Source organism: Trachymyrmex cornetzi, unplaced genomic scaffold (genome assembly GCF_001594075.2).
Source record: "Trachymyrmex cornetzi isolate Tcor2-1 unplaced genomic scaffold, Tcor1.1 scaffold371, whole genome shotgun sequence".
Classification (NCBI taxonomy): domain Eukaryota; kingdom Metazoa; phylum Arthropoda; class Insecta; order Hymenoptera; family Formicidae; genus Trachymyrmex; species Trachymyrmex cornetzi.
In genome coordinates this window covers 130,128-152,733 of record NW_017298440.1, presented here as the reverse complement: position 1 = coordinate 152,733, position 22,606 = coordinate 130,128, and the positions used below count along the sequence as shown (strand labels likewise).

The 22,606-nt window shown below is 34.6% G+C and overlaps 1 protein-coding gene across 2 annotated transcripts in view; it reads left to right on the top strand.

Annotated features, from left to right (window-relative positions):
- The window catches only part of IRSp53 (Insulin receptor substrate 53 kDa), a 131,341-nt gene that overhangs the window by 52,386 nt on the left and 56,349 nt on the right, over positions 1-22,606 (top strand). For both annotated transcript variants that reach the window (XM_018511432.1, XM_018511431.1), the window contains exon 4: positions 18,729-18,821. In XM_018511432.1, coding sequence (XP_018366934.1) covers positions 18,729-18,821 — 93 coding nt within the window. The remainder of the gene's footprint in view (positions 1-18,728; positions 18,822-22,606) is intronic.

The window sequence follows — 22,606 nt, the reverse complement described above, 5'->3', positions numbered from 1 at the left end:
GCCGATTGTCGAACTTATACCTAGACTCCGCAACTCATACCCCTGCCATATATACACGGCACCCTATCAGGATCCGACTCTGCGACAATTTATAACGACTCGTCGAGCTACTTTGAGGGGCTCAATCCTGCAAGGAACTTCGTTCTTCCTTCCTCCTCCTACCCGTCTTCTTCGTCCTGCGTCCTTTCTCCGATTTTCCGTCTACCTCCTAAGGGCGCCACTTAAATATCATGAGTTCCGCGTTTTCATTCGATCGAAAGATGTACGAGACGTCTTTTCCAGTATCATTTCTCCCTCCATATGTCGGAAAGTGCTAAAAAAAGTCGAACGGAATCTTAGAGTGATAAGTATTACATATTATTTAGAAAATATTTCTTCGTATACACTTTACAATATATAAAACGTTTTGATTAGATAATAATGATGAGATATATTAGGCGTTTGTGTGCAGAAGTTCGTAGAATTATTGCTAAAATTAAATTTATTGTAAAAATTTTAAATTATGTTTAATGTTGAATGTTCTGCCATCGTTTAACATTATGCTTTTATATTCCTGCTCTATTTTTATAAATTTTAGTATAATATAATCTAACGGTGGCTTTTCACGAATTTTTTTGCAAACAATTACCAACCTAAAATAACGTATGTACAGTCAAAAGATAATGATAAATACGAAGTTATTTGTGATAATCGTCATTTATTCGCTCCGGGCGTTTACAAACTGCGGATTTTTTCACGCAGAATACCGAACGAGTGGATGGTTTCCAGGGTTGGGAAACGCGACGGTGGTCGATGGTCACGGGGAGTCACAGCGAATGTGATTTGAAAAGTTTTCTCGTTAAATAGCGCAAAAATGCGCGGGAGACGTCGAATGTGGACAGGAGGGTGACAGTGATCCCGGGGTGGAGGAAGCTGCATGGAAAAGGGTGCAGGGGTAGGAGTGAATGTCCGGTGTGGGATGGACAATGACGAGCGAGGGTACTGACTGATTTTAATTATGGAATCTGTGCAGGTGAAACGCTCAATTTTCCCGCCGGCACATGTCCACCCGTTTTCCACCCCATCTCCCTTCCACCCTTCCCTGTTACACTCCGGATCGCCTCTTTTTACCCCTTGTAGTTTGAACCTGGGAGGCTCCGCGATTTCAATTTCGCGCCATCTCTTTATCCCCTTTCACCTCCCCTGTCGATCATCATCCCCTTTCCGGTCGAGCTGGTCGCTCTTTAATATCGATTTCCTCTCGAAGGGTCGAAAATATCGCGAGAGTATCGAGTTACGCCGGCCGCACTCGCGACTGTCAAGCCCCGTCGTTTGTTCTACACTTTGCGGGGGGTCAGGGGTGCGGGGTAGAAAGGGGTGTGTAAATGTACACGAAATGTTCGCCATCGCTGTATTGTTCGTGTCAGAGCGATATTACGGAATACTTCGAGAAATATAATATGTTCCAGTATATTTTATTACAGTATAAAATGTATCATATTGTAATTATACATATAGATTAATTATCAGTACGAGAAATATTAGCTAATTGCAAGTTGAGGAGGTTCCAAGTACAACTACAATATTTAGTTTATCCCGTGCAGTTTTCATTTTTTACGATAATAAAATTGTTTAATATTACCTTAATGTTGTCACAAAAAAATAATGTTGTAATTATATCTTAATAGTTAATATAAGAAATATATGTTAACTAAGGTAAAGAGGAATTTCAAATACAATTACAATATTTAGTTCTGGTATTCAATTTTCATTTTTTGTGGCATTAAAATTGTCTCATATTATTTTAATATTATCACAAAGCAATTTGATTGTTTTTAATTTTATACAATTGTTGAATAACGTAAGTTTTTTTTACCTTTCAGCGAGATAATCAACTCTTTTGCAATTCTCGAAATTCTAGTCAAAGATATTTTAGTTAAAGGGACGATATTTTAGGACACTGCACACATACTTTAGCGTCGTGTATTTAACTTTACCGAACATAGCATAAAAAGTCCGCCAGTTAATATATTCCACTCGTGTTCTCTCCGCGACTGTAATTTGCACCGTGGCGAAAATCTCACCGCAGCAGGAAGGGTGGGAAGGAAGGGGAAAAAAGCGGCGGAAGTTATTTTCGCGAATATTACGCGATCGAGAGAGTCGTGCGACGCGCTACGCGAAAATGACTCCGTTTTGCATAAAAAGCGTTCGGCGTGGCGCGCGGCGTCGCGTCGCTTTGCGTCGTGTCGGTCGCGTAATGCGCATAAATAAAACGCGTAATAAACGCGGGGATGAAGGGGGGACGCGAGGGGAGGTTGAATTATGCGCGCGAGATAGAGCGCGACCCATCTCGTCTGCGGATCTCGACTGACGTAGGGAATCCTTCGCGGGGCGCGAAAACGCCGTCGTGAAAAAGTATCCCGCAAAAAAGAGGCGACCTTATCGCAGCGAAACGTTATGCTTTTATATTGGCATTGATAAGCGCGGTACACGACGGTTTATGATATCGCCTGATAATGTTACCGAGTAACATAATCAATGGGGACCCCCCCACTTTGGGTCCTTGCGATCTGTAATATTAAACCGCGAACGAGAAGAAGAGGGCGGGGAAATATAAATCGATGTTTGGTGTCGACGTTATCGGTAAAGCGCAGTGCGTGTGTTTTGACTGATACAGAAAATATAATAATTTGTGTTTATAGTGCGATATAATGTAGGTAACAAAAAGAAATGAAGAAATCTAACATAACGTAACGGGAAAATTTAGAGAGAGCAAGCGGCTCTTTAGTAGTGTGCCCGATGAATATACTTAATATCCGAATAAAAAATGAATGAAAATACCCATTCGAATACACTTCTTTTTTATTTCTCAAGAATAAATACTTTGTTTTATTGTTTATTGCCGGCAAATTAAAGTTTTATATTTTAACTAAATGACATGTTTATTTATTAACGGTTTAAAATTTTAATTTATAACGGTTTAATCTTAGGCTCGTAGCCCTTTTTTCTTTCGGTTTAATAAATACTTATTCATTCCATTTGAATGAATATTTTTTGAATATGATTACGAATATTTTTGTTTTCGCATTTACTTCTACTCTATTATCTGTACATAACTTGCAAACCTGCAAGAGAAAACAGAAATCTGTAGAAACAATGAAACTGACAGAAAAATCCTCCAATTGAGGTGAAACTAGATGGCAGACTAGTGACGCGGCACGGTATACAGGATGTATCTGAAATAACGCCCACCAATCAGTGCTATTCCTAATAAAAAACTGAGTCGAAAAGTCGTGTACCATTTTGCAATTTTCGCAAGAGTTAATGATATATTAATTTCGAAAATTGCCGAATAAACAAATAAAATCGATGTATAAGACAATTAAAATATAAGATATTTTTTAGTGTTCTTTCAGTGAACTTTCAGTGTTCTTTGTGAAACATTTTAAAGATGTTTCTTAAAGATATCTTAAAGTTGTCTTACACGTCAATTTTAGACATTTTGCTCGTTGGGTAACTAAAAAAAAATATTCCGAAAATTGCAAAATAATAGAAGACTTTTCGACTCAGTTTTTTATTAGGAATAGCACTACCATATATGATTAGTGGGCGTTATTTCAGATACATCCTATACAGTTAAACAAATTGAGGATAAAAATGATGTCATCTCAAATAAAAACTTATTATATAAAATTATATGTCATATCAAATAGATTGTACTTATAAATAAAAAATGTATCACTTAATTTCTAAATATTTTTCAAAATTTCTAAGTTTCCTCATCAAATTTAAATATTATAACGACAAAAATTAATAAAATTTATTTATTTTTTATCTAAAATCATTAAAGTGCCGGTTACAGTTAAAAAGTAACGATTGCTTATTGGAGCTTAGTTTTTCAGTTTATATTTTGTTTAAATACTTAAGGGGTATGGCCATCTTAGAATTTTCAAAAAATCAAAAATTTTTTGCTTTTTCGATACTTTATCATCACAAAAATAAGTAGCAATTGAATTTATACGAAAAAAATGAGCGCAAGCTGAGCGCTTGCCGAGCGCTATGAGCGCTTGCTTATAACGCAAGGTGAGCGCTTGAACTTTAAACGCGTTTTTCTCAAAACAACATTTTTCAAATTGGCATGACAAATAACTTCAATAATTTCTATCCGAATGGGTTCAAATTTTAACTGCAACTTTTTAGACACATTTCGCAGACAAGTATATAAGGGTTTTTCGATATACAAAAAACTTTTTATTTTATGAACAGTTTTTTGAACAAAATTTTTAGCAAAAAATGCAAGTGTAACTTCAAATGCCCGTCATTCTTAAAAATATCAATATTTTTACTAACCCGTACGTACTTCTTTAGGTATTTTAATGTACATTAAAAAAACTTTTTTTTTGCTCTAGGTCAAAATTTGTGAATGCAGATGACATGCCCCGGAGCACCTTCATAAAAAACATACTAGGTTCTGTCATCGGTAGCGTCACCATTTTGAATGCAAAAAATACAAAAAAATTTTTTAGTGAACTTTAATTTATGCACTAATCAGTGCTTTAATTCGATTTTATATTAAATTATTTTTTAAACTAAAAAAAATTTTTAAACTTATTGCTGTTTTTATGCTCGCTAGGGTGGCCATATCCCTTATATTTATAAATGAATATGAATATAATACTTGTTGAATAATTATATAGTTTTTATTTTGTGAATAAATATATTAGTAAAATTCGTTTTTGACACGATATCTGACAGGTATACTGTTAAATTTATAATGTCAAATTATACCCAATTTCGAATTAAAAATTTATTTTTAATCATTTTTGTAGGTTGCCATTACTCCTACTCAATATATCGTTATTTAATTAAAACAAGGGAGTGAATTAAACAATTTAATTAAGAAAATGAGTATAAAATGTTAAGAAAAGGGAAAATGTTAAGAAAAGCCACCTCTGATGACCTTGACCTTGACATTAATATTAAATAATTATTAACTTTAACTGTTAATAACTTTTTAACGAATAACGAGCGACGGCTAAAACTTGTTGGAGGTTTTTCAGGATCATGACCTTGACAACATATGTCAAAGTCGCGGTTGTCGGCGCGGTTGTCGGCCCTACAGTGCACTATCAAATATATTTTAAAGGAGGAAATTTTTGTGTTATATAGTCGAACTTTTTTTGTTCATGACTTTTTAACGGATAGCGATCGCCACCTAAAACTTGATGGAAGTCACTCAGGGTCATGACCTTGACAACATATGTCAAGGTCAAGGTCATCGGAGGTGGCTCCCCTTTTCTTAACATTTACCAGAAAATGTATTACATTTGACTCAAGTGTAGCTCATGGTTTATTAAATACATTAATATTATTTTGAAACCAATCACAGAAATAAATTGATTTACATTTTGACACAATGAAGTTAAAAATAACAAAATATTATTTTTAACTTGAGGGATTTTGAGTTACCATTGTTTCCTTGAAATTTAACAGTGTATGTGTAAAATTACCGTTTCGGAATTTTTGCCAATTCCAATCTAAATGGCCCGCGTTTAAATTAGATGGACTTTCGCCCGCTGAATCCGTGATAGAGCGATGATGATGATGGCGATAATGCGCGCGCATACGCGTGCAAGAAGCGGTAAATGGAGTTTCCGGATAGTATCACCCGGAATCCGCTCGTATTTCCCTTTAATAGCGAATACCTTACGTATCCGCGTCCGACCGGACCTGCATACCGGGTGTGCTAATGGAACCGTCACGCAGCTGTGGATCGATCGCGTCCGGCTAATCGCGGCGTGCCGCACCACTAATTAACTCCGATCTAGGACGTGTCGTCCCTGGAACAGGAAGTTCGATCCCCGTTTCAGCTCCCGCTTTCCACCCCGCTTTCGTTCGCCACGAACGAGCATGTTTGGAATTCGATTTAATTTTCGCGATGGTTATTATCGGCGTGACGGTTATTAATATCAACCCATATATCCAGTATGAATTTCTATGCTTTTTGCGGAAAGTTATTATTTCTTTCCGGAAATTAATAGCGAATGGCCGCTGCTCATCGTCGCGCTCAGGTGAGAAATTTTCCCTCTGTTATCGATTATAAGAGTTATCGACTTTTGCGAACAAAACACCTTCCGGTTATAAAGGTACATACATACAATTATACTTTATCGCCAAAAACTGCGAGTTAGAAAAAAATTTATAATAATATAAAATAATATACAGGGTGTTACAGATACATACTAGGTTTAATAGACAATGACAGTGACTTTATACATTATAAAGTTTATACTACAAAGTTTTATTATTTTTATTATAAAGTTTATGTTATAAAATCACTGTCATTGTCTATTAAACCATGCTTGGCCATGCAAAGTTTGCCGCGCAACCCGTCGTACTGCCTAGTATGTATCTGTAACACCCTGTACATATATAGTAGGAATATAAAATTTTATATTAATTTTTACCGAACGCCATTTATGTTTAATATGACGATTTATGATAAAACGTCGCAATCGCGATTCTTCTTGTTGAAAGAAAGAAGTGGAAATTAACTCTACTGTAAAATTATCATAACATAATGTTGAAAAATTACAGTAATAGCAGTGAAAACAGGATTGTGACAATCGGATTGAATTGAATGAAAGGGTCATTAGCATTCAATCATGGATGTCATTTGTTGGAGAAACTCGATTTATCTCGCAGTTCGTCCTCGAAGTGAAAAGAAATCACGGAGGACCGGCCTTCCGCGATACGGTCCTCTAATATCCCTTTAAATGGATTCCCTTTAATCCAATTTGCCAGCTGAGCGATATTAATGGGTTGGAATAGCTGGCATTCGAGGCGGAATAATCCTTAAATATTATCCTTCGCGATATCGTGCGTTCTTTCGATCTTCTCCGCTTCCTTCGTCGACCTTCCTTCGAGATAACCGCCATTTTTTTCTTTTGGGAGATTCCTTCCGTTTTATAAACCGCAGAAATATTGTAAATATTAAGAAACGACGTAAAAGCGTGAAAAAATAAGATCCTTAATTTATTTATGTTTAACGTGAACCCTTTGCCACACGAATTTTTGTATTCGGTCCTCTGTGCCTGTATTATTATTTTTTATATAATGTAATTATAAGTAAATTTTTTACATTAAAATTCATGTTTAATTAAACAAAATTAAACAAAGTTTAGCAAAATTTTTAAAAATAAATGTTTTTAGCAAAGTTGATAAACTTCTCTAAAATTCACAATATACATATATGTATAAAATCAAAGTATTCTCGATGCTAAATTCATATACAAATAGAAATTTATGTTAATTTAACATTCTAAAATTGATTAGTGGCGCTCTGAGTTCACTAGGTGTATCTAATTGGTAACCAAAGTGTTAATTATACATTTCATTCGTTGATTACTTTGATATCTTAGTTAGTGAACTGACGATTCTTATTATTTATTTCGTGCATGAATTATTTCACGAATGTGAAATCTCAATTTTTTTAGTTCTCCTATCATAATTATATTTTGATCATCTCGATAATAATGATTTAAGATTCTCTTGATACATCGTGAACGAAACATGGCTGCTCATTCTTTTCTCATTTTCGGAGTCGCGTCGCGTCTTTCGACCCTCCGTGTATCGGGGTGTCTGCCTCGCGAAAATATACGATCCTCCCGCCGACGAAGACGAGGGTGCAAATAAACTCGAGCCACCCCCATTATTCGCGCGTTTACTCGATGGACCCACCTCCCGGCACTTCAACAATGCCGCAATCGCAAAGTTTACAATAATATTGTTATGCCGGCATCTGCATGCACCCCATAAATCATCCCCGATTCTTTCCTCATTTGCGCGCTCTCCCCAGTATCTCTCATTCGTAGGACGACGAAGCGCCATAGAGTTGTTTACACGAGAACCGATATTTCATGAAAATAAGTACTACATAATAACTGAACTTTTTTTGCTGAATGAATATGTGGCAGAATTAATAACAGAAATATAATAATTATGAATTAAATAATAATATAATATAATATACATATAAATAATAATATATATATAATATAAAAATAATCTAATTAGGTATATTTCTCACATTTTTTTACCTTCTTTTCCATTTTTATGATTGACTGTTACAATGATGTGATAAAAAAAACGGAAGAAATGCGTTTTATTGAGGTGGATCGATTATTATTAAAAGTTTCCACAATTACAATATATATTTTTTGGCTACAGACTTCATATTGGCTAAACTTGATTTAAAGTTTATAATTATCATGAATTTCTTTATTAGTAAATAAAAGTATTTTTAGTCAACGTGCACTTTATTTGGTTATAAATGAATCCTATAGTGGTATTTATGTTTAGTAATTGGATGTTGGATGAATCAAGAAATTATTAAATCAATTAACAATGAGATTTTTGTATCAAGGAACTTTATACTCGTTAAGTTTTTCTCATAGTTTCCGATATTTCTATTATTTTTAAAACTTCAGTTTTACAAGAGATGTATTATACTAAATTGATAGGGTGATTTTTTTTCTGATTTAATAAATTAAAAATCGCGTTTTTCTTTTCGCAAATTTGTTAGAAACAAACCCTGAAAGATTGTTCAAATTTCGCAGTATGCGTTATCGAAGAAGATAGCCGACACTGTTAGAAACCGCGAAAACAAACAGTGAACAAGCAAGAGTGCAAAGGAGTGCCCTCATCTATCTCAAAGTCATTCCATTCCTTTATTATTCCACTCGTGGGAATCGCGCGGAAGAGCTGCAGCGGAAAGGGTTGAAGGGCGGTCACCTCTTGGAAATTCCAGAAGGAAGATGGAAATATGAGACAACAAGGTGGCGGTCGAGGGGTTGCGTTCTCGCAGTGGTGAAGAAGTAGGGGGAGACAGAGGAAAGGTAAAGGCACGGTTGAAGTACACAGCGGGGATAGGGAAACGAAATGAGAGAAGAGCGGGGATTGTTAAGGGGGGTGAAACGTAAACTTTATTCTGGACAGTGCAGCCCCCGCGCTGTGCGATTCAATTATTTTTGCTCAGCACCGACGACGCTTCCGGGCAACCTCCCTTCAACTTTCCCCTGCCTTTCTCACTCTCTACCTCCGCCCCTCCCCGTCTCTCGTTGCGGTCGGGGGTGGCAGACGCTTCTAATTTCATTATTCCCTCTCGAAGGACCGTTCTGCCTTTTTCTCACCCCCGCGGTTTATTTCCGCGCCAAGCATTCCGCTCGTGAGAGCTAACTGGTGCGCTCTCTTGATATACTGGGTGCTCTGGTAAAAAACATCCCCCTCTCCCCGTCAATATTAGATTACTTGATATGAAATTTAAATTTTTGCGTTGTCTTATCTGGATTATTTTGTTATCATTTTTATTTATATTTATGGTGGGCGTGCTGTCACTACAATTTATTGCCGCGAATTTTGGTAAAAAAGGGGATGCGAGAAGGTCGAATTCTCTCGTCAGCTCAGCCTGAAAAAAGGCGTGATACCATCGTTCGCAAAATTCTACTCGCTTGGTGAAAATATTTAACAAACTTTGTATTGCGTTTTTCGCGCAATCACGCCGGCGGAATTCAGCATCGCGACGCTTACTTTTTACACGCCGCGCCGCGAGGACTAGCCGATATAAAAGAGCATTGTTGTAACCGTTACAACACCGTTACAATCCCACCCCTCCCCGCCTGGCTCTTTTCGCTTCTCCGTTTTCGTCGCCGAAAACTGCAATTTCCCGAGGCGGGAAGGAATGCGATTAAGCGTTGATGGCTTCCTAAATGCAAACAACTTGGGAAACCGTAATCACTAGAGACAATCGCTCTCTCTCCCTCTTTCTCTCTTTCACTCCCGGTCTCTCCTTCTCGCGACACGGCGAGGGCGTTGTTTTACAAGCCAAGGGGTGAAAATTGAAAGGGTGGGTATGTCGATTAGCCGGCGCCTCTTAATTCACGATTATCGCTCGCGCCGCGGTATTCACTTCCGGAATGCAAAATGGCGGCGTCGCCAGATCGCCGCTTCGTCGCTTGGTATCCATTTTTTCCTATTCTTCTCTCTCTTTATCTTTTATAAAAATTAATTTTGTCCCTTTTAGATCTTTCGCGCGTCTTTTGCAACGTTCATAATTACGCGAATACACTTTTATTTCGTGCTTTTGATTCTTAAAATACCGGAGCTGCATGTTTCAAACTAATTAAATTTAAAGTCACTAGGGAACTGTGTTCGCGCGAAGACGCTATAGTGCTATTTGTGTCATTCTATCTTTATTGTTTATTAAACAAAGACAGAAGAACATAAATAGTGTTAATTATATCGTCTCCTCGAATGTACTTTAGATATACAAAGTGCTACAATCTCAATTGCTTTTAACATTTGGAGCCAAAATGATGTCGAATATTGCAACACTGTGTAACTTAGTGCAATTATCTTAACTTGATAAAGGTTACGATAATTGTATTTAGTTTTGAATAATGTTATGAAGGCAGAATATCAAATAAATTGTAGTACTTTATATTTCTAGTAACTTTAATTTAATCTGTTAATTGTTATCTTCCAGATTTTACATTCCTTATCATTTATGCAGACTAAAAAATTGTGGTATTTTATCTGTAATGCACTATAATAAATATATATGTAAACTAAATATTATAACCTAAGATTTATAGTTTTATCATCAACATTTGCAACGTATCTAGAAAATATAGAAATTTTGATCTTTCTGCGTTAGAATTTTAGATAAAAAACGGCAGAAAGGTATGGTAATATATACCTCCAAAATGGATTTTCAAATTGATGAACATCAATTAATGCTAATTAAAAACGATTTACATCCGTTTTTTCACAGTTTAAGAATTATTTAAAAATTAAAGATTCCCCCCCCCCCCCTAATTTTTAATTGTCAGCATAAATTGTAAAATTGGGACGTTCATAGTCCGTTCGTATTTTAAAATTATCTTATATAATGTCGTAAGACGCTAATACGGCTCTCTGATTAATTCGTAACATCTTAAAACTGTATTCAAGACGGTCTTAAATATATTATAAGATCCGACTAGGAATACTCCTCATAATGACATACCGAATAAATAGAATATTATTACGTGTGATGCGTTCGAATGTATAATACGTGCTCGATTGGATCCGTTGAAAAGGGAAGGAGGCTGGAATTCAGGAGTTGCCATGGACCTTGTATCATTCCATTGCATTTTCCGACGTGGCGGCATCCAGCTATGGCGTCGACGTCGGCGTCGTTAAGCACTGCGAGACTCATATTAAAACTACCCCTCGGAATACCGCTGCGAAGATGGTAAGGGTGAAAGGACATTTACGCCGCTTGCTAAGCAAGGACTCTCGTCTGCCAAGAGGGTGCGAATGGCGAATTTAGAAATAACAAGGGACGAAGAAGTGGATGGTCGCGACGAATCGTATTTATATCATTGAACCGCTTACATTATTTTACATTATTTATTTACGTTTATTTATATATTGTTTACATTATTTATATTTTATTTTATTTAATCTTTTTAAAGATACATAATTTTTTGTTTTCAACATTTCTGATCAACGCATTGTACATAGCAACAGAACTCTTTAATGCTTCCCTGGAATCGCTATTAATACAGTATTACTATCGATATTTTATGTACAAGAAAATAGATCACTCTAATTAATGTATTATAACATAAGTTTTTTATATATTTTACACTTTTAATGACAAAATATTTATAATCTAGACTTTAATAAACACAAAAATCTAATAATTAATTGAAAGGAAAAGAAAAAATAAGCACATTATCAAATTCAATTTTTCAGTGATATGAAGTATATTAATCTTATTGTGTGTAGGTCTTCTCACAATACTTAAATAAAATACATAACAATACAAAACTATAAAAAAAATTGAAATTACTTATCACAGTTTCCGTTATAATACTGATATTACAAGAAGTCTAAAATAATATATAAAAAACGAATAGAAAATTTTTAAAAGCTTATCTCTGTTATTCTAGCTGATAACATGGCAGATTGGACCTTCTAATAATAATTGCATACTTAGCGCTCATTAGTTAGTTGATAGCATTTTAGAGTTATTCTTAAAAATTTTTAGATAAAACATTGATAACAATTTCTTGTTCTAATTTTCTCATTCATATGAGTACTTTATTGGTACTATTATAAAAACTATAAGATTTTGTGTGTGTGATGACTACGAGATATCGATAATAAGAGAGAGATTTGTAAGTTTACATTCTGCTGCGTTCTTAAGAATTACGTCTAACCTGCGTAAGTAAAAAACATAAAACGAAAGAATCAAAGTTCTCCAAAGTTTATAATGAGTAAAAAATTCCATTTAAGTGTAGATCTCGATAAAAAAAAACCGATTGGACGCGAAAGTCAAGACGTGAGTCCATTAATAACCGCCGATAGCTCGTGGAAACTGTCGGCGAAGAAATAGGAAAAGTTGCAGCCAAAACGGCAACGAAGTTTTCCATTATTCTACATTAATACCGCGCGAAATCTTGATAGTACTCACTCGCGCCTGTTGCGTTTAGCGAAGCCGGTCTAAGAGCCCTGGTAAACACCCTCATAAGCAATTAAGCCGCTTAGAAACTCCCGCCGTTCATTTATTATCTCTGTACCTTCTAAGCAAGCTCGCAAGCACTGATAAACGACGCACCGAGCTAAGAAGCCGTCCTTCAAAGCAGCTCCTTAATTACGCGTTAAGCATTTTGGAGTCCCTTTTGCCCGCTTCGTTGGACTTTCGGAAAATAATTACAATTTAAAGCAATTTGGAAAGTTGCTAATGCAGCGATAATTCAATTGATTTTTACGAGTCTGGAAATATTAGGTAACTAATTCTATTCTATTTTCAGTCGAAGCAATATTTTGCTGCTTAATAACATATTATAATCATATATGAATCTACAAATACATTCTTCTATTTTATAAACTGAGTATCGATTTGATTTATCGGACTTGAAACGCATCATAAACTGAAGCTCGAAGTAACATCACAAATTATTGTACATTGATCGCCAATTTAATAACGATGCAAATAAGTATCTTAAAAACACTGCAGAATAATTATTGCGAAAAATATCACCTCAGCCAAGGTTTGAACCTGTAATTTAGAATTGAAAAAAGTATTTGTTAATCTATCTATGTGAATATTACTAAGCACTGAGATCCGCTTCTATCGAAAATAGAATTGTTTCCTTTGTTTGATTTATTCTTGTCGGTTTAATTTCCATTTTAATTAGAAATATTAATTTTAACACATAAAAGTAAATCTTAATTTTTTAAAAGAAGAAATCGATCTTTTTGAACATAACAAAAGATGTCTTTTGAGAAATTCTACGTCATATTTTTTATTACTTTCGAAATTCTAATTCTATATTCTTGGAGGATGCTATGGTCAAGTTTCAAAATGTTTGAAGCTGCGAACATTCTGATTTCTCTGGCAATGCCCATGAATCTGAATATCCAATACTGTTCATATCTTCAGATACGAACAGTATAGCACTGTGTCTTGAATTCCCGTCGGCGAAAGCGAGTGCGGGCTCCCTGCGAACCTGATATAACCCGATATACCATGTATATCGATATCGAGATGTCTCCGAGACGGACTGGATGAGGAACGTTGCGGTGAAGGGTTGATACAGGACAGTCCGAAGTTTGCCGACAGCTGGGGGAAGACGAGGGATGACCGTTGGACAATGGGGTGCGTCGCCGATGACGAACTCGGCCTGCTTCCAATCCCCGGAGTCGCTCGGGGGTTGCTGAAACAGCCGCAAACAAGGGGGTGGGCGAGTCAGCATTTCCACCATCGACTCCACCATCCAGTTATGTTCCAAACGGTTTACGCATTCCCGAGCGACAAGGGGGATGGTGTGAAGCACTGGATATTTCTGCTTACGATTATACCGCGTGTTTCGCGATGTTCGATATTCGTCGTTTTAATAATATGCTGGCTACTTGGGGTGCTTGAAACTCGAAATATTTGCACGTGGAATTTCAACGCAGAATTTCCTGCGAATTGAGAAGAACTATTGTATGCTGATACACATAATATACGAAATAATATAAAAGTAGAGATACAATTTTATTGAATAATATGTTTATTAATTGTAAAAATATCAGCTTTAGAATAATTATGTGTGGAAATATAATACTTAATTAACATTTGTAGAAATTTGCAACTTAATCTGTATTTCGATATTTACGGGATGACAAAAATGTTTGGTTATAAATTTTTTTATGTTTATCAAATCATTATTCTAGTAGCAAAACATCTAACATTATTTGTTGTCATTTGACGTTAAAATGACGACAAATAACGTCAGTTTGCTACCCGAATAGTAGCGTATATTAAAAAAACAAACTTTGTAGTGTTAGTTATATCTTATTAAAACTTTGATATCTTATTAATTACCAAATTTTTTTGTCACTCTGTATACGTTTGGAACATATTCAAATTAATATTGAATAATAATGTAACGAAGCCAGGATAAATTTCGAATTTCAATGATTAACAAATACATAAAAAATTTTGTGAAAATTTTACAGAAAATACTTTTCCAATTTATGTAACAGTTTATTTGCGAGACATTAGAGAGAAATGGAATAATTAAAATAATTGACGATAATCGAAATCGACATCGTGGGAAACTGCAGTTAAATCTCCCGCGCTGTTAAATTTCCTCGCAGACTTTGTCCCGTAATAAAAAATAGAAAAGAAGAAACGAGTACAAGGGAAATCGTATTTTTCTTTTTCACTCTTCTTTTTTTGGTTCACGTATGTCTCGCTGGAGGCTGCAACGAAACATAGCGAAAAATGGCGGCGACAGCTGTCGACGTGCGAGTTTCGATGTCGTCGCAAAATTCTGTATCGTAAAACTCGGATATGAAGCGCAGTCCTCGCGGCAAAATTATTGCCAGGCGAAACCGGGCACATATTCTAGCTACTATTATTACTCCATTTTGATATTTTTTTTTTACAAAGGTAATTATGATAAACATTGTATGATAACGTGTACGTGAGTGATAAATACGACGTATATAATTATGAATAATGAAGAGAACAATGCTGCTTTTATGGTCATTCCTGAAGTTTAAATCATGATTTTTTAATTCCAATTGTTCGTTACTTGGAAACTTTGAAACAATACCCAAGGGAATTTCAATTTCAAATTAATGAAATAACATGCTTTTAAATTTTTTTAACGTTCCGCACACACGCAGAACTTAATGGAAAAGCTACAAGCCCCCAATTATCGTCGGAATAAAAAAATCATCAAATGTGTCACCTCAGCTGTATGAAAACTGGGACTAAAAAAAGGGAGTATCATGTATATAATTTTTTTAAAATAAACTTTTTCGCACCGAAGAATGGCGTGTTCAGTAGTATGAAACAATAAATAAAAGCCGCCCTCCGGAAACGAGCACTGTACTTGAGGTCGGTGGACGGGGCGGGGGAGGAGACCGACAAGAGAGAGGGAGAGAAAGAGAGAGAGGGGGAGGGGGAGAGAGAGAGAGAAGAAGGAAGAGGTGGAACGAGCTTCAAGAGTGCCATAATTTACGCTCCACTCGTTTCTTTCTCGTGTATACCTAACGTGTACGAATGAAGCATACATTCACTCTCTGTACCCTCATCCCCTGCCGTCCTTTGTATTTGCGATCTACCGCTGAGGGGAAACTTAACGTTTCGCCATGCGAAACAGGCTGAAATTTTCCGTTTTGGGAACTTTAATTGAGGATGACAGGCCTTCTCTCCGAAACGAAAATTAAGTTGCGGTGTTATTAACTCTTTCGCATCAGACTTGTCTCGTCAAATATATTCTAAATTTTTGAAAACTGTCAGTGCACTTACAACATTACGACTATAACTTAACTTACATTTTAATTATAATTAATAGTTATTTTTATAGTTATTTTTTGTATTTTAAACTTATTCGTCAAAATATTAGTTGACCAAAATGAAGTACTCAGTAAACAATTTATGATTAGAATATACATATCTTTATCCCCCTAATAATTATCACACTTTTTAAATAACTTAAATGTCTGTATTAAGGATTTGCAATAGCTAATAGGATTTTAGTAGAGGAGATCGGGATACAACATTTTGACTTTGAAGTGTTATAATTAAAATATAATATTTACATTTAAAAAATGTGTATCTTTAGATGTAGAATTTATTTAGCTACAAAATTTTCTTTGGTTTAATTTTTTTATGTAACTAGAAAAAAGTTATGTTTATTTAAAGACTATGAGGAATTTTGTCACAATCGTTCCAACCCCGTGGACTATTATAACAGTAGAGAGGGATAATTGTATCACATTTGCCAAAGGTACATAACACAACTAAAAAAATCATACTCTTTCTTGCAGCTCACGAATGGATAACTAGTTCTTTTTATAACCTCTTTAAATGTCTGTTTGCATAAAGACACTTCTTTTATATAATTTTTCTCTTATCTGTCTTGCGTTTTCTTGTTAATTAACGCAGCATTCTATGAAGAAAAATAACATTGTACAAAATAATACTAAAATAAAATCAAGTATGTTCGGGGACAATTGTAACATTGAAGAAAAATACAAATAACATTGTACAAAATAATACTAAAATAAAATCAAGTAAGTTCGGGGACAATTGTTACAACTGACCCCAGGCATCGATGTTACTATTGTTCCCTAATGGTATTTTATGATTGATTGTAAATGTTTTAAATAAAAACCTAGATAAAAAAATCAACTCAAATGTGCAAACTATTAACGCAGATAATTATTAAAACGTATTAAGGTAATACATTATATCATTGTTATAAAGAAAAAAAAATGTTTTAGATTTTGTCACGCAATAAAACTTACTTGATGCATGAAAAAAGTAATTTCTGCTCCTGCAATCGTGCACGTTTCGCGAGAACCAGCATGTAACGATACGATTCAATACCGATCTATCTACAGAATTTTACTATGCAGTCGCATACATATATCTATTATAGTTTAAGAAATATTAACGATGTTACTATTGTCCCTTTGTTACTTTTGTCCCCGGTCTCCCCTATGTAAATTTTTAAGAGAAAAAAACTGTAACTCTTTACTTTTACAAAATAACTATCCCAATCCTGCATTGAAACTACTATTGAAACTATTTCGTAAAACTTTTAGGTAGGATTTAAATCTCACGATTAAAAAAATTACATTTAAAAAATTTTAATATACATTTGCAGAAATTTGAATTAATTTCGGGACCTTCGCAGATATATAACCCCACTTGCACTTGGCGAATAACTAGAATTCTTGCTAGGCTTTAATGAAACAAATGCATTTCAAGCTTGATTTCTCGAAAGAAAGAGAAAGGAGTTGGAAATGAAAGAGGATGATTGCGACGGAAAGGCGCGGCCCATAAAACGACCCTACAGCCTCTTTGCGAGTTTCTCCAGAGATACAGCACGCACGGTTTCTTGTCCGACTAGCCACCCCTTCCCTTCCTACGTCATTCACCCTCTTTTTCTCTCTTTTCTTTCGTCCTTCAAGTCCGTTAGGTAGCGTACAAGCTCGCTATTTATGAGGGATTTGCCCGCGGGGGTGGAACACACAATTTCCACCGATATACCTACCACTGCTTTCCCCCGTCTCACTTTGCCACCGCTTGTCTTTCCCACTTCTTTCCCGGATTGTCCCAATTTTTCTACCCCATAACCTCTAACGAGAGCAGGCCTGAACGAGGATCGTTTTTCATTGATAACCACGAGAGTAGCTCGTTCGGTCTTTTTATTATATTGACGCTTGTTCGGGGAGCGTATCTCGTTCATGTCTCTCGAATCGAATACAAAGGAAGAAACGCATGAGCATGTTTTTTAGTCCCTTTACTTATGCGTTACTCCCTACAAATATCAGTTCATCTGCGTTGAATCCGCATTGTGTTGGCACAAACTATTTGAAATATTCATTTAAAGATATTAAACAACAAAAAACTCCAAAAAAAAACAGGGCGAATGAGAGTCAGCTTGGTAATTAATACGCAATCTTAAATCCTCAATCCAAAAAATAGAATCTTTATTCCAAAAAATAGGTACGTTTCAGTTCACTTTGGAACCATCTTTAGCAAAACAAATTTAAAATATCAATCCCTTCATATCCAAGAAAAAATCACCATCAGATTAGCAGATTTGATGTTATAATTTATTCGAAACATTAAAAGTATCTTATAAATATTTCTATTGAACAAGTTTCAAATTAACAATAAAACTGGTGACTCACCCCAAGACATAGAAGAAATTCGTCTCAACATTGGATCAACTAATTACAATTAATATTCACTAAAGAGTATCAAATGAAAAAACGCATGTTGATCGCAGCTCGAACGAAACATGACTAATACATTTAATATAATAAGACAGACATGTCAGATCAATCACGAAAATAAAAAGGAAAAGAAAAAAGGATAATGTCAATACATAAACAAAAATTTTTGTATAACCGAAAACATATAACTATTTCATGTCTTTTAATAATTGAATATATAAGTATGATGTACACCTTCTGTATCTGAGCGTAAATTTATACTATTTTGTTGCATTAGTATATGAAGGCATTCAGATATTAAACGCTAAAGACATTAAAATAAGATTTATTAATGTTTTTAATTTAGTAAAAGATTGATTACAAAATTTATAAACAGATATTAATATAAATTAATGAATCAATCTACATTAATGACAACACGAAATCATAACTAACAATAACTACCTTTTCAGGAGCTGCGGCGGCGTCGCGAGTTTATGTCGACGCTTTGTCTCGATTAGCCCGTCAAGCTCAGTTGGGAACATGGGGTGGTTCGAAGGATGTGGGTAAGTGAGAATTCCAAATTGATTAATTTTAATCGGAGAACATGAAACAAAACTCATTTCATTCCATTCAGCATTCAACTGAATCAGAAACTCTCTAATCAGAGTCAAGACTTGAAACTGTCACTTTATTTTAATTATTTTCAGATCTGTATCAATTTGTATCTAGTTAAATTTTTAGATACTTTAGCAAAAGTATTTCTTTACATGTATAATAAGTAAGAACACGAAATTTGGATAAGTGAAGGAATTCGATTGTTTCACTCTTTTGAAGACGTTTAAATATTTTTTAAAAAAAAGAAAAACATTTTTTTTTAAATATAGATAGTATATATTTTCTTTATTTTGTTGAATGATTGATCGGTTTTGCATTCGATTCATTTTTTCGAAACAAGACGACAAATAAAGCAGTTTTCGTTCTCGAGAGTCAAAGTTTGCATTGCTCTGGAACGAAGTGAGCTTTACCGAGGCTTCCAAAGCCAATAAGGCGCGTTTAACCATCTCTAAGCTCGAAAGCTCCTACCACCCTTCCGTCTTTCCGCCTCCAGACGCCGATGAACGAAAGTTGCTAACAAGATCATTGCAGCGTGATAAGTGTACGTATTAAGCTCAGGTCGGCGACCCGCGTACGAAGCTTGCGAGCCTCTTAAAGCAGGCTAAGGTGCAGACTTAGGAAGCTTTCCAAGTGCCAACAACCGAGTAAAGTTTTTATTTGTTCGGGGAGAAGAGCGGATCGAATCCGATCAGTCAAGGTGGATTCTTCATCGGAGATTTTCGGTGGTTTTATCGTAACAATTTTTGGATTTTTCGATTTTGGTCACCATTTGCCACGAAAAATAATCTTTTCTTTAAAATATATACGTATAATTTTTATATTAACTTTTAAAAGGCGGAGAAAGTCACTATAATGGTGCAGAAACAGTGTTATATTTTGAGACAAGAAATATCATGAAATACAATAACAAATTTTACACTAAAAAAAATTTATTAAATCTTAATATTTTTTTAATAGTACTAATAATAAGTAAATATTTATTTACAGTAAATAAATATTTACTCAATAAAATATTAAAGATTAGTTAAGTAAGTTAAAGTAAGTTAAATTAATGGTTTTTATATGAAATAAATATACGTTTACATTTAGTAAATATTTACTTAGAATTATTTAAAGAAATATTTATTAAAATTTCATATTTTTTTTAATGTGCTCAACCTAAGTTTTTAAAAATAGATCTTCGTCTTCTAAAGGTTAAACATTTGCGTAAATATTGAATGATTAAAAGCAGTAATTATTCTAGAGTATCTATACTTTATTGATTTTAACGCGTGCATTAAATCGGATTCAAATCTTGACTGACACGAGAAATGGACTGGTTGTAGTTATCCTTTGCAATAACAATTACCGGCAAACATGCAGCGACCGTTCCGGCAAAGATAATTTTCGACGAGGTAATTTACGGCGAATTACGCCTGCGGTAATAACCCATTAATGTGTAAGAGAGAGAGGGGGGAGAGAAAGAAAGAGAGAGAGAGTGAAAGAGAGGAAGAAAGAGAGGGGAGGAGAGACTATCATCGACTCGGAAACGGGACATTCAATTAATCGAATTAATAAATTCACCGATCGAGTTATTTGCAATTTTGCATACTATGAAAATTTGTACGCTCGCGAGGATGCTATAACCCCCGTTGTTTCGAGCATAATTAATTAGCGCGTCCTGAATTAGCTATTTTATTTTACAAATAACGCACATCTCGCAACGTAGAAATTGTTGTTTATCGCGTTCGCACAGTCTGCTACAATTTGTTGTGTAATTGCTCGAGTGTTTCGTCCGTGCTATATTAATTGTATTATTCTTCGAATCTTCTTCGATCATTTATTTGGCGACTCGCGCGTAAAATTAATTGCCATATTTTGTTGAAGATAATTTCAGGGACTATCAACAAAAATTAAAAGCACGAAATATAGGTATAAAACATATTTTAAAAACGTATGTTAATGTTTGCTATTATTACTATTATATATTAAATAAAGAATATATTTGAAATAATGTGACGCGTGAAATATGAGATAAAAATATAGAAATACGAATATCATAGAGTGCGTTATTAATAATTATTTCAAACAAGCATTGTGCACAAAATTTACATAAATCCGTTAATAATTAACGAGAAATTCCGTATAACTTTCAATAATTTTACATAATCAATGTAATTTCCATGTAATAGCCGTTCAATTCACTGGAATATCCGTAAACGTAATAATTCACAAAATACAACAAAAAATCTCATGGATTCTAGTTAATTTGAGATATCGTTTATTTCCGCACAATCAAGAATTTGTGATTAAATTTCTAATAATTAAGCATATGTTTCGCAAATCACTTTGCCCAATTTAAAGACTTTGTTTTGGGCATTTGTCGAAGCCGAAATAAACTGCCTTTTGTGCGATTCGTATCTATAAAAGATGTTCGGATTGAAACACAATAAACTTACGTTATTCATGTAATGAACCGATATGAAGAATGAAGCAGAGAGGAATTTAAATACGCTATGAAGTGATCGCTGTAAGATTAATAGTCGTGTTTTTCGGCGCCGTGGCGCAGAATCGCGGATTAAAATTCTACGACAGCGGCGTCGACGCAGCCGACCGTGTAAACGCGCTTTAATAATAATGTAAACGCGCAACGAATGGGAATTAACGCGGGCTCGCACCACCGTGAAACAAGAGAGAAGAGGGCGGAGGACAGACGGCCGTTGAAATCCGCCCCTAAACCCCGCTTGGCGCCCGCCACTATGAGAGAAGGAGCGATGGGGATAGCGGCGCATAATTGCATTAAATTATCGAGGTCTGAATTATATATATATTGGTATCGCATTTTTTTTTAAACGCCATCGATTAAATATAACACAAATTGTGAGCGATTCGTTAAATTCGCGAGATTCTGCGAGTAGGGAAGACCGGGGCCGATTGTCACAGTTTTCGATTATTGATTTTTAGAAAAAAGTGGATGACTGATTTTGAAATATTATATACGTTACAATATACCTACATCCTTTAGGTATTAAAAAAAATATTACTCGTGAATTCATCACATCATAAAAATAAGTTATTTAATTTTAAATGAAGCTGCAAAAATATGGCAATTAAAAAATTTACACTTTTATCTGATAATATATTATCTAACAATATACATATAAAAATTGAAATTATGTAACAATATATATTACCATGAAAAGTAACTGATATATTATTCAAAGTCCCAGTTCAAGGTGAACATACATAAAGTGTATCCTGAAAAATGTAAACCTTTAAAAATTTAAATAATATAATATTATCTGACGACATATTACCATGACAAGTAACTGATATATTATTGAAGGTACCAGTTCAAAGTGAACATACATAAAGTGTAAATATAGCTAAATTTAATTAATATATTCTCATGAAAAGTATTTCATATGTTATTGAAGGTGCGAGTTCAAAACGAACATACATACATACAAGTAAAACAGATTACAATTTGATTATAAAAAATAAGTGCGATATGTTATTCTTACACCCAAAAAAAATATTCTACCAATAAGCGGGGAATTACTCTTAGCATTTCCTCTAAGCAAAAAATCTTAAATGAATCAGGCGCGTGTATTTATAACACGTATATATATTCATCTATAAAAATAAGGACACATGAGCTACGATCAAAACTAAATTCCTCTATAGAAAATTCTATTATAATAACTCGAATAGCCTTTTGAAATAAAAGAATATGCAAGATACTTCTTGTACA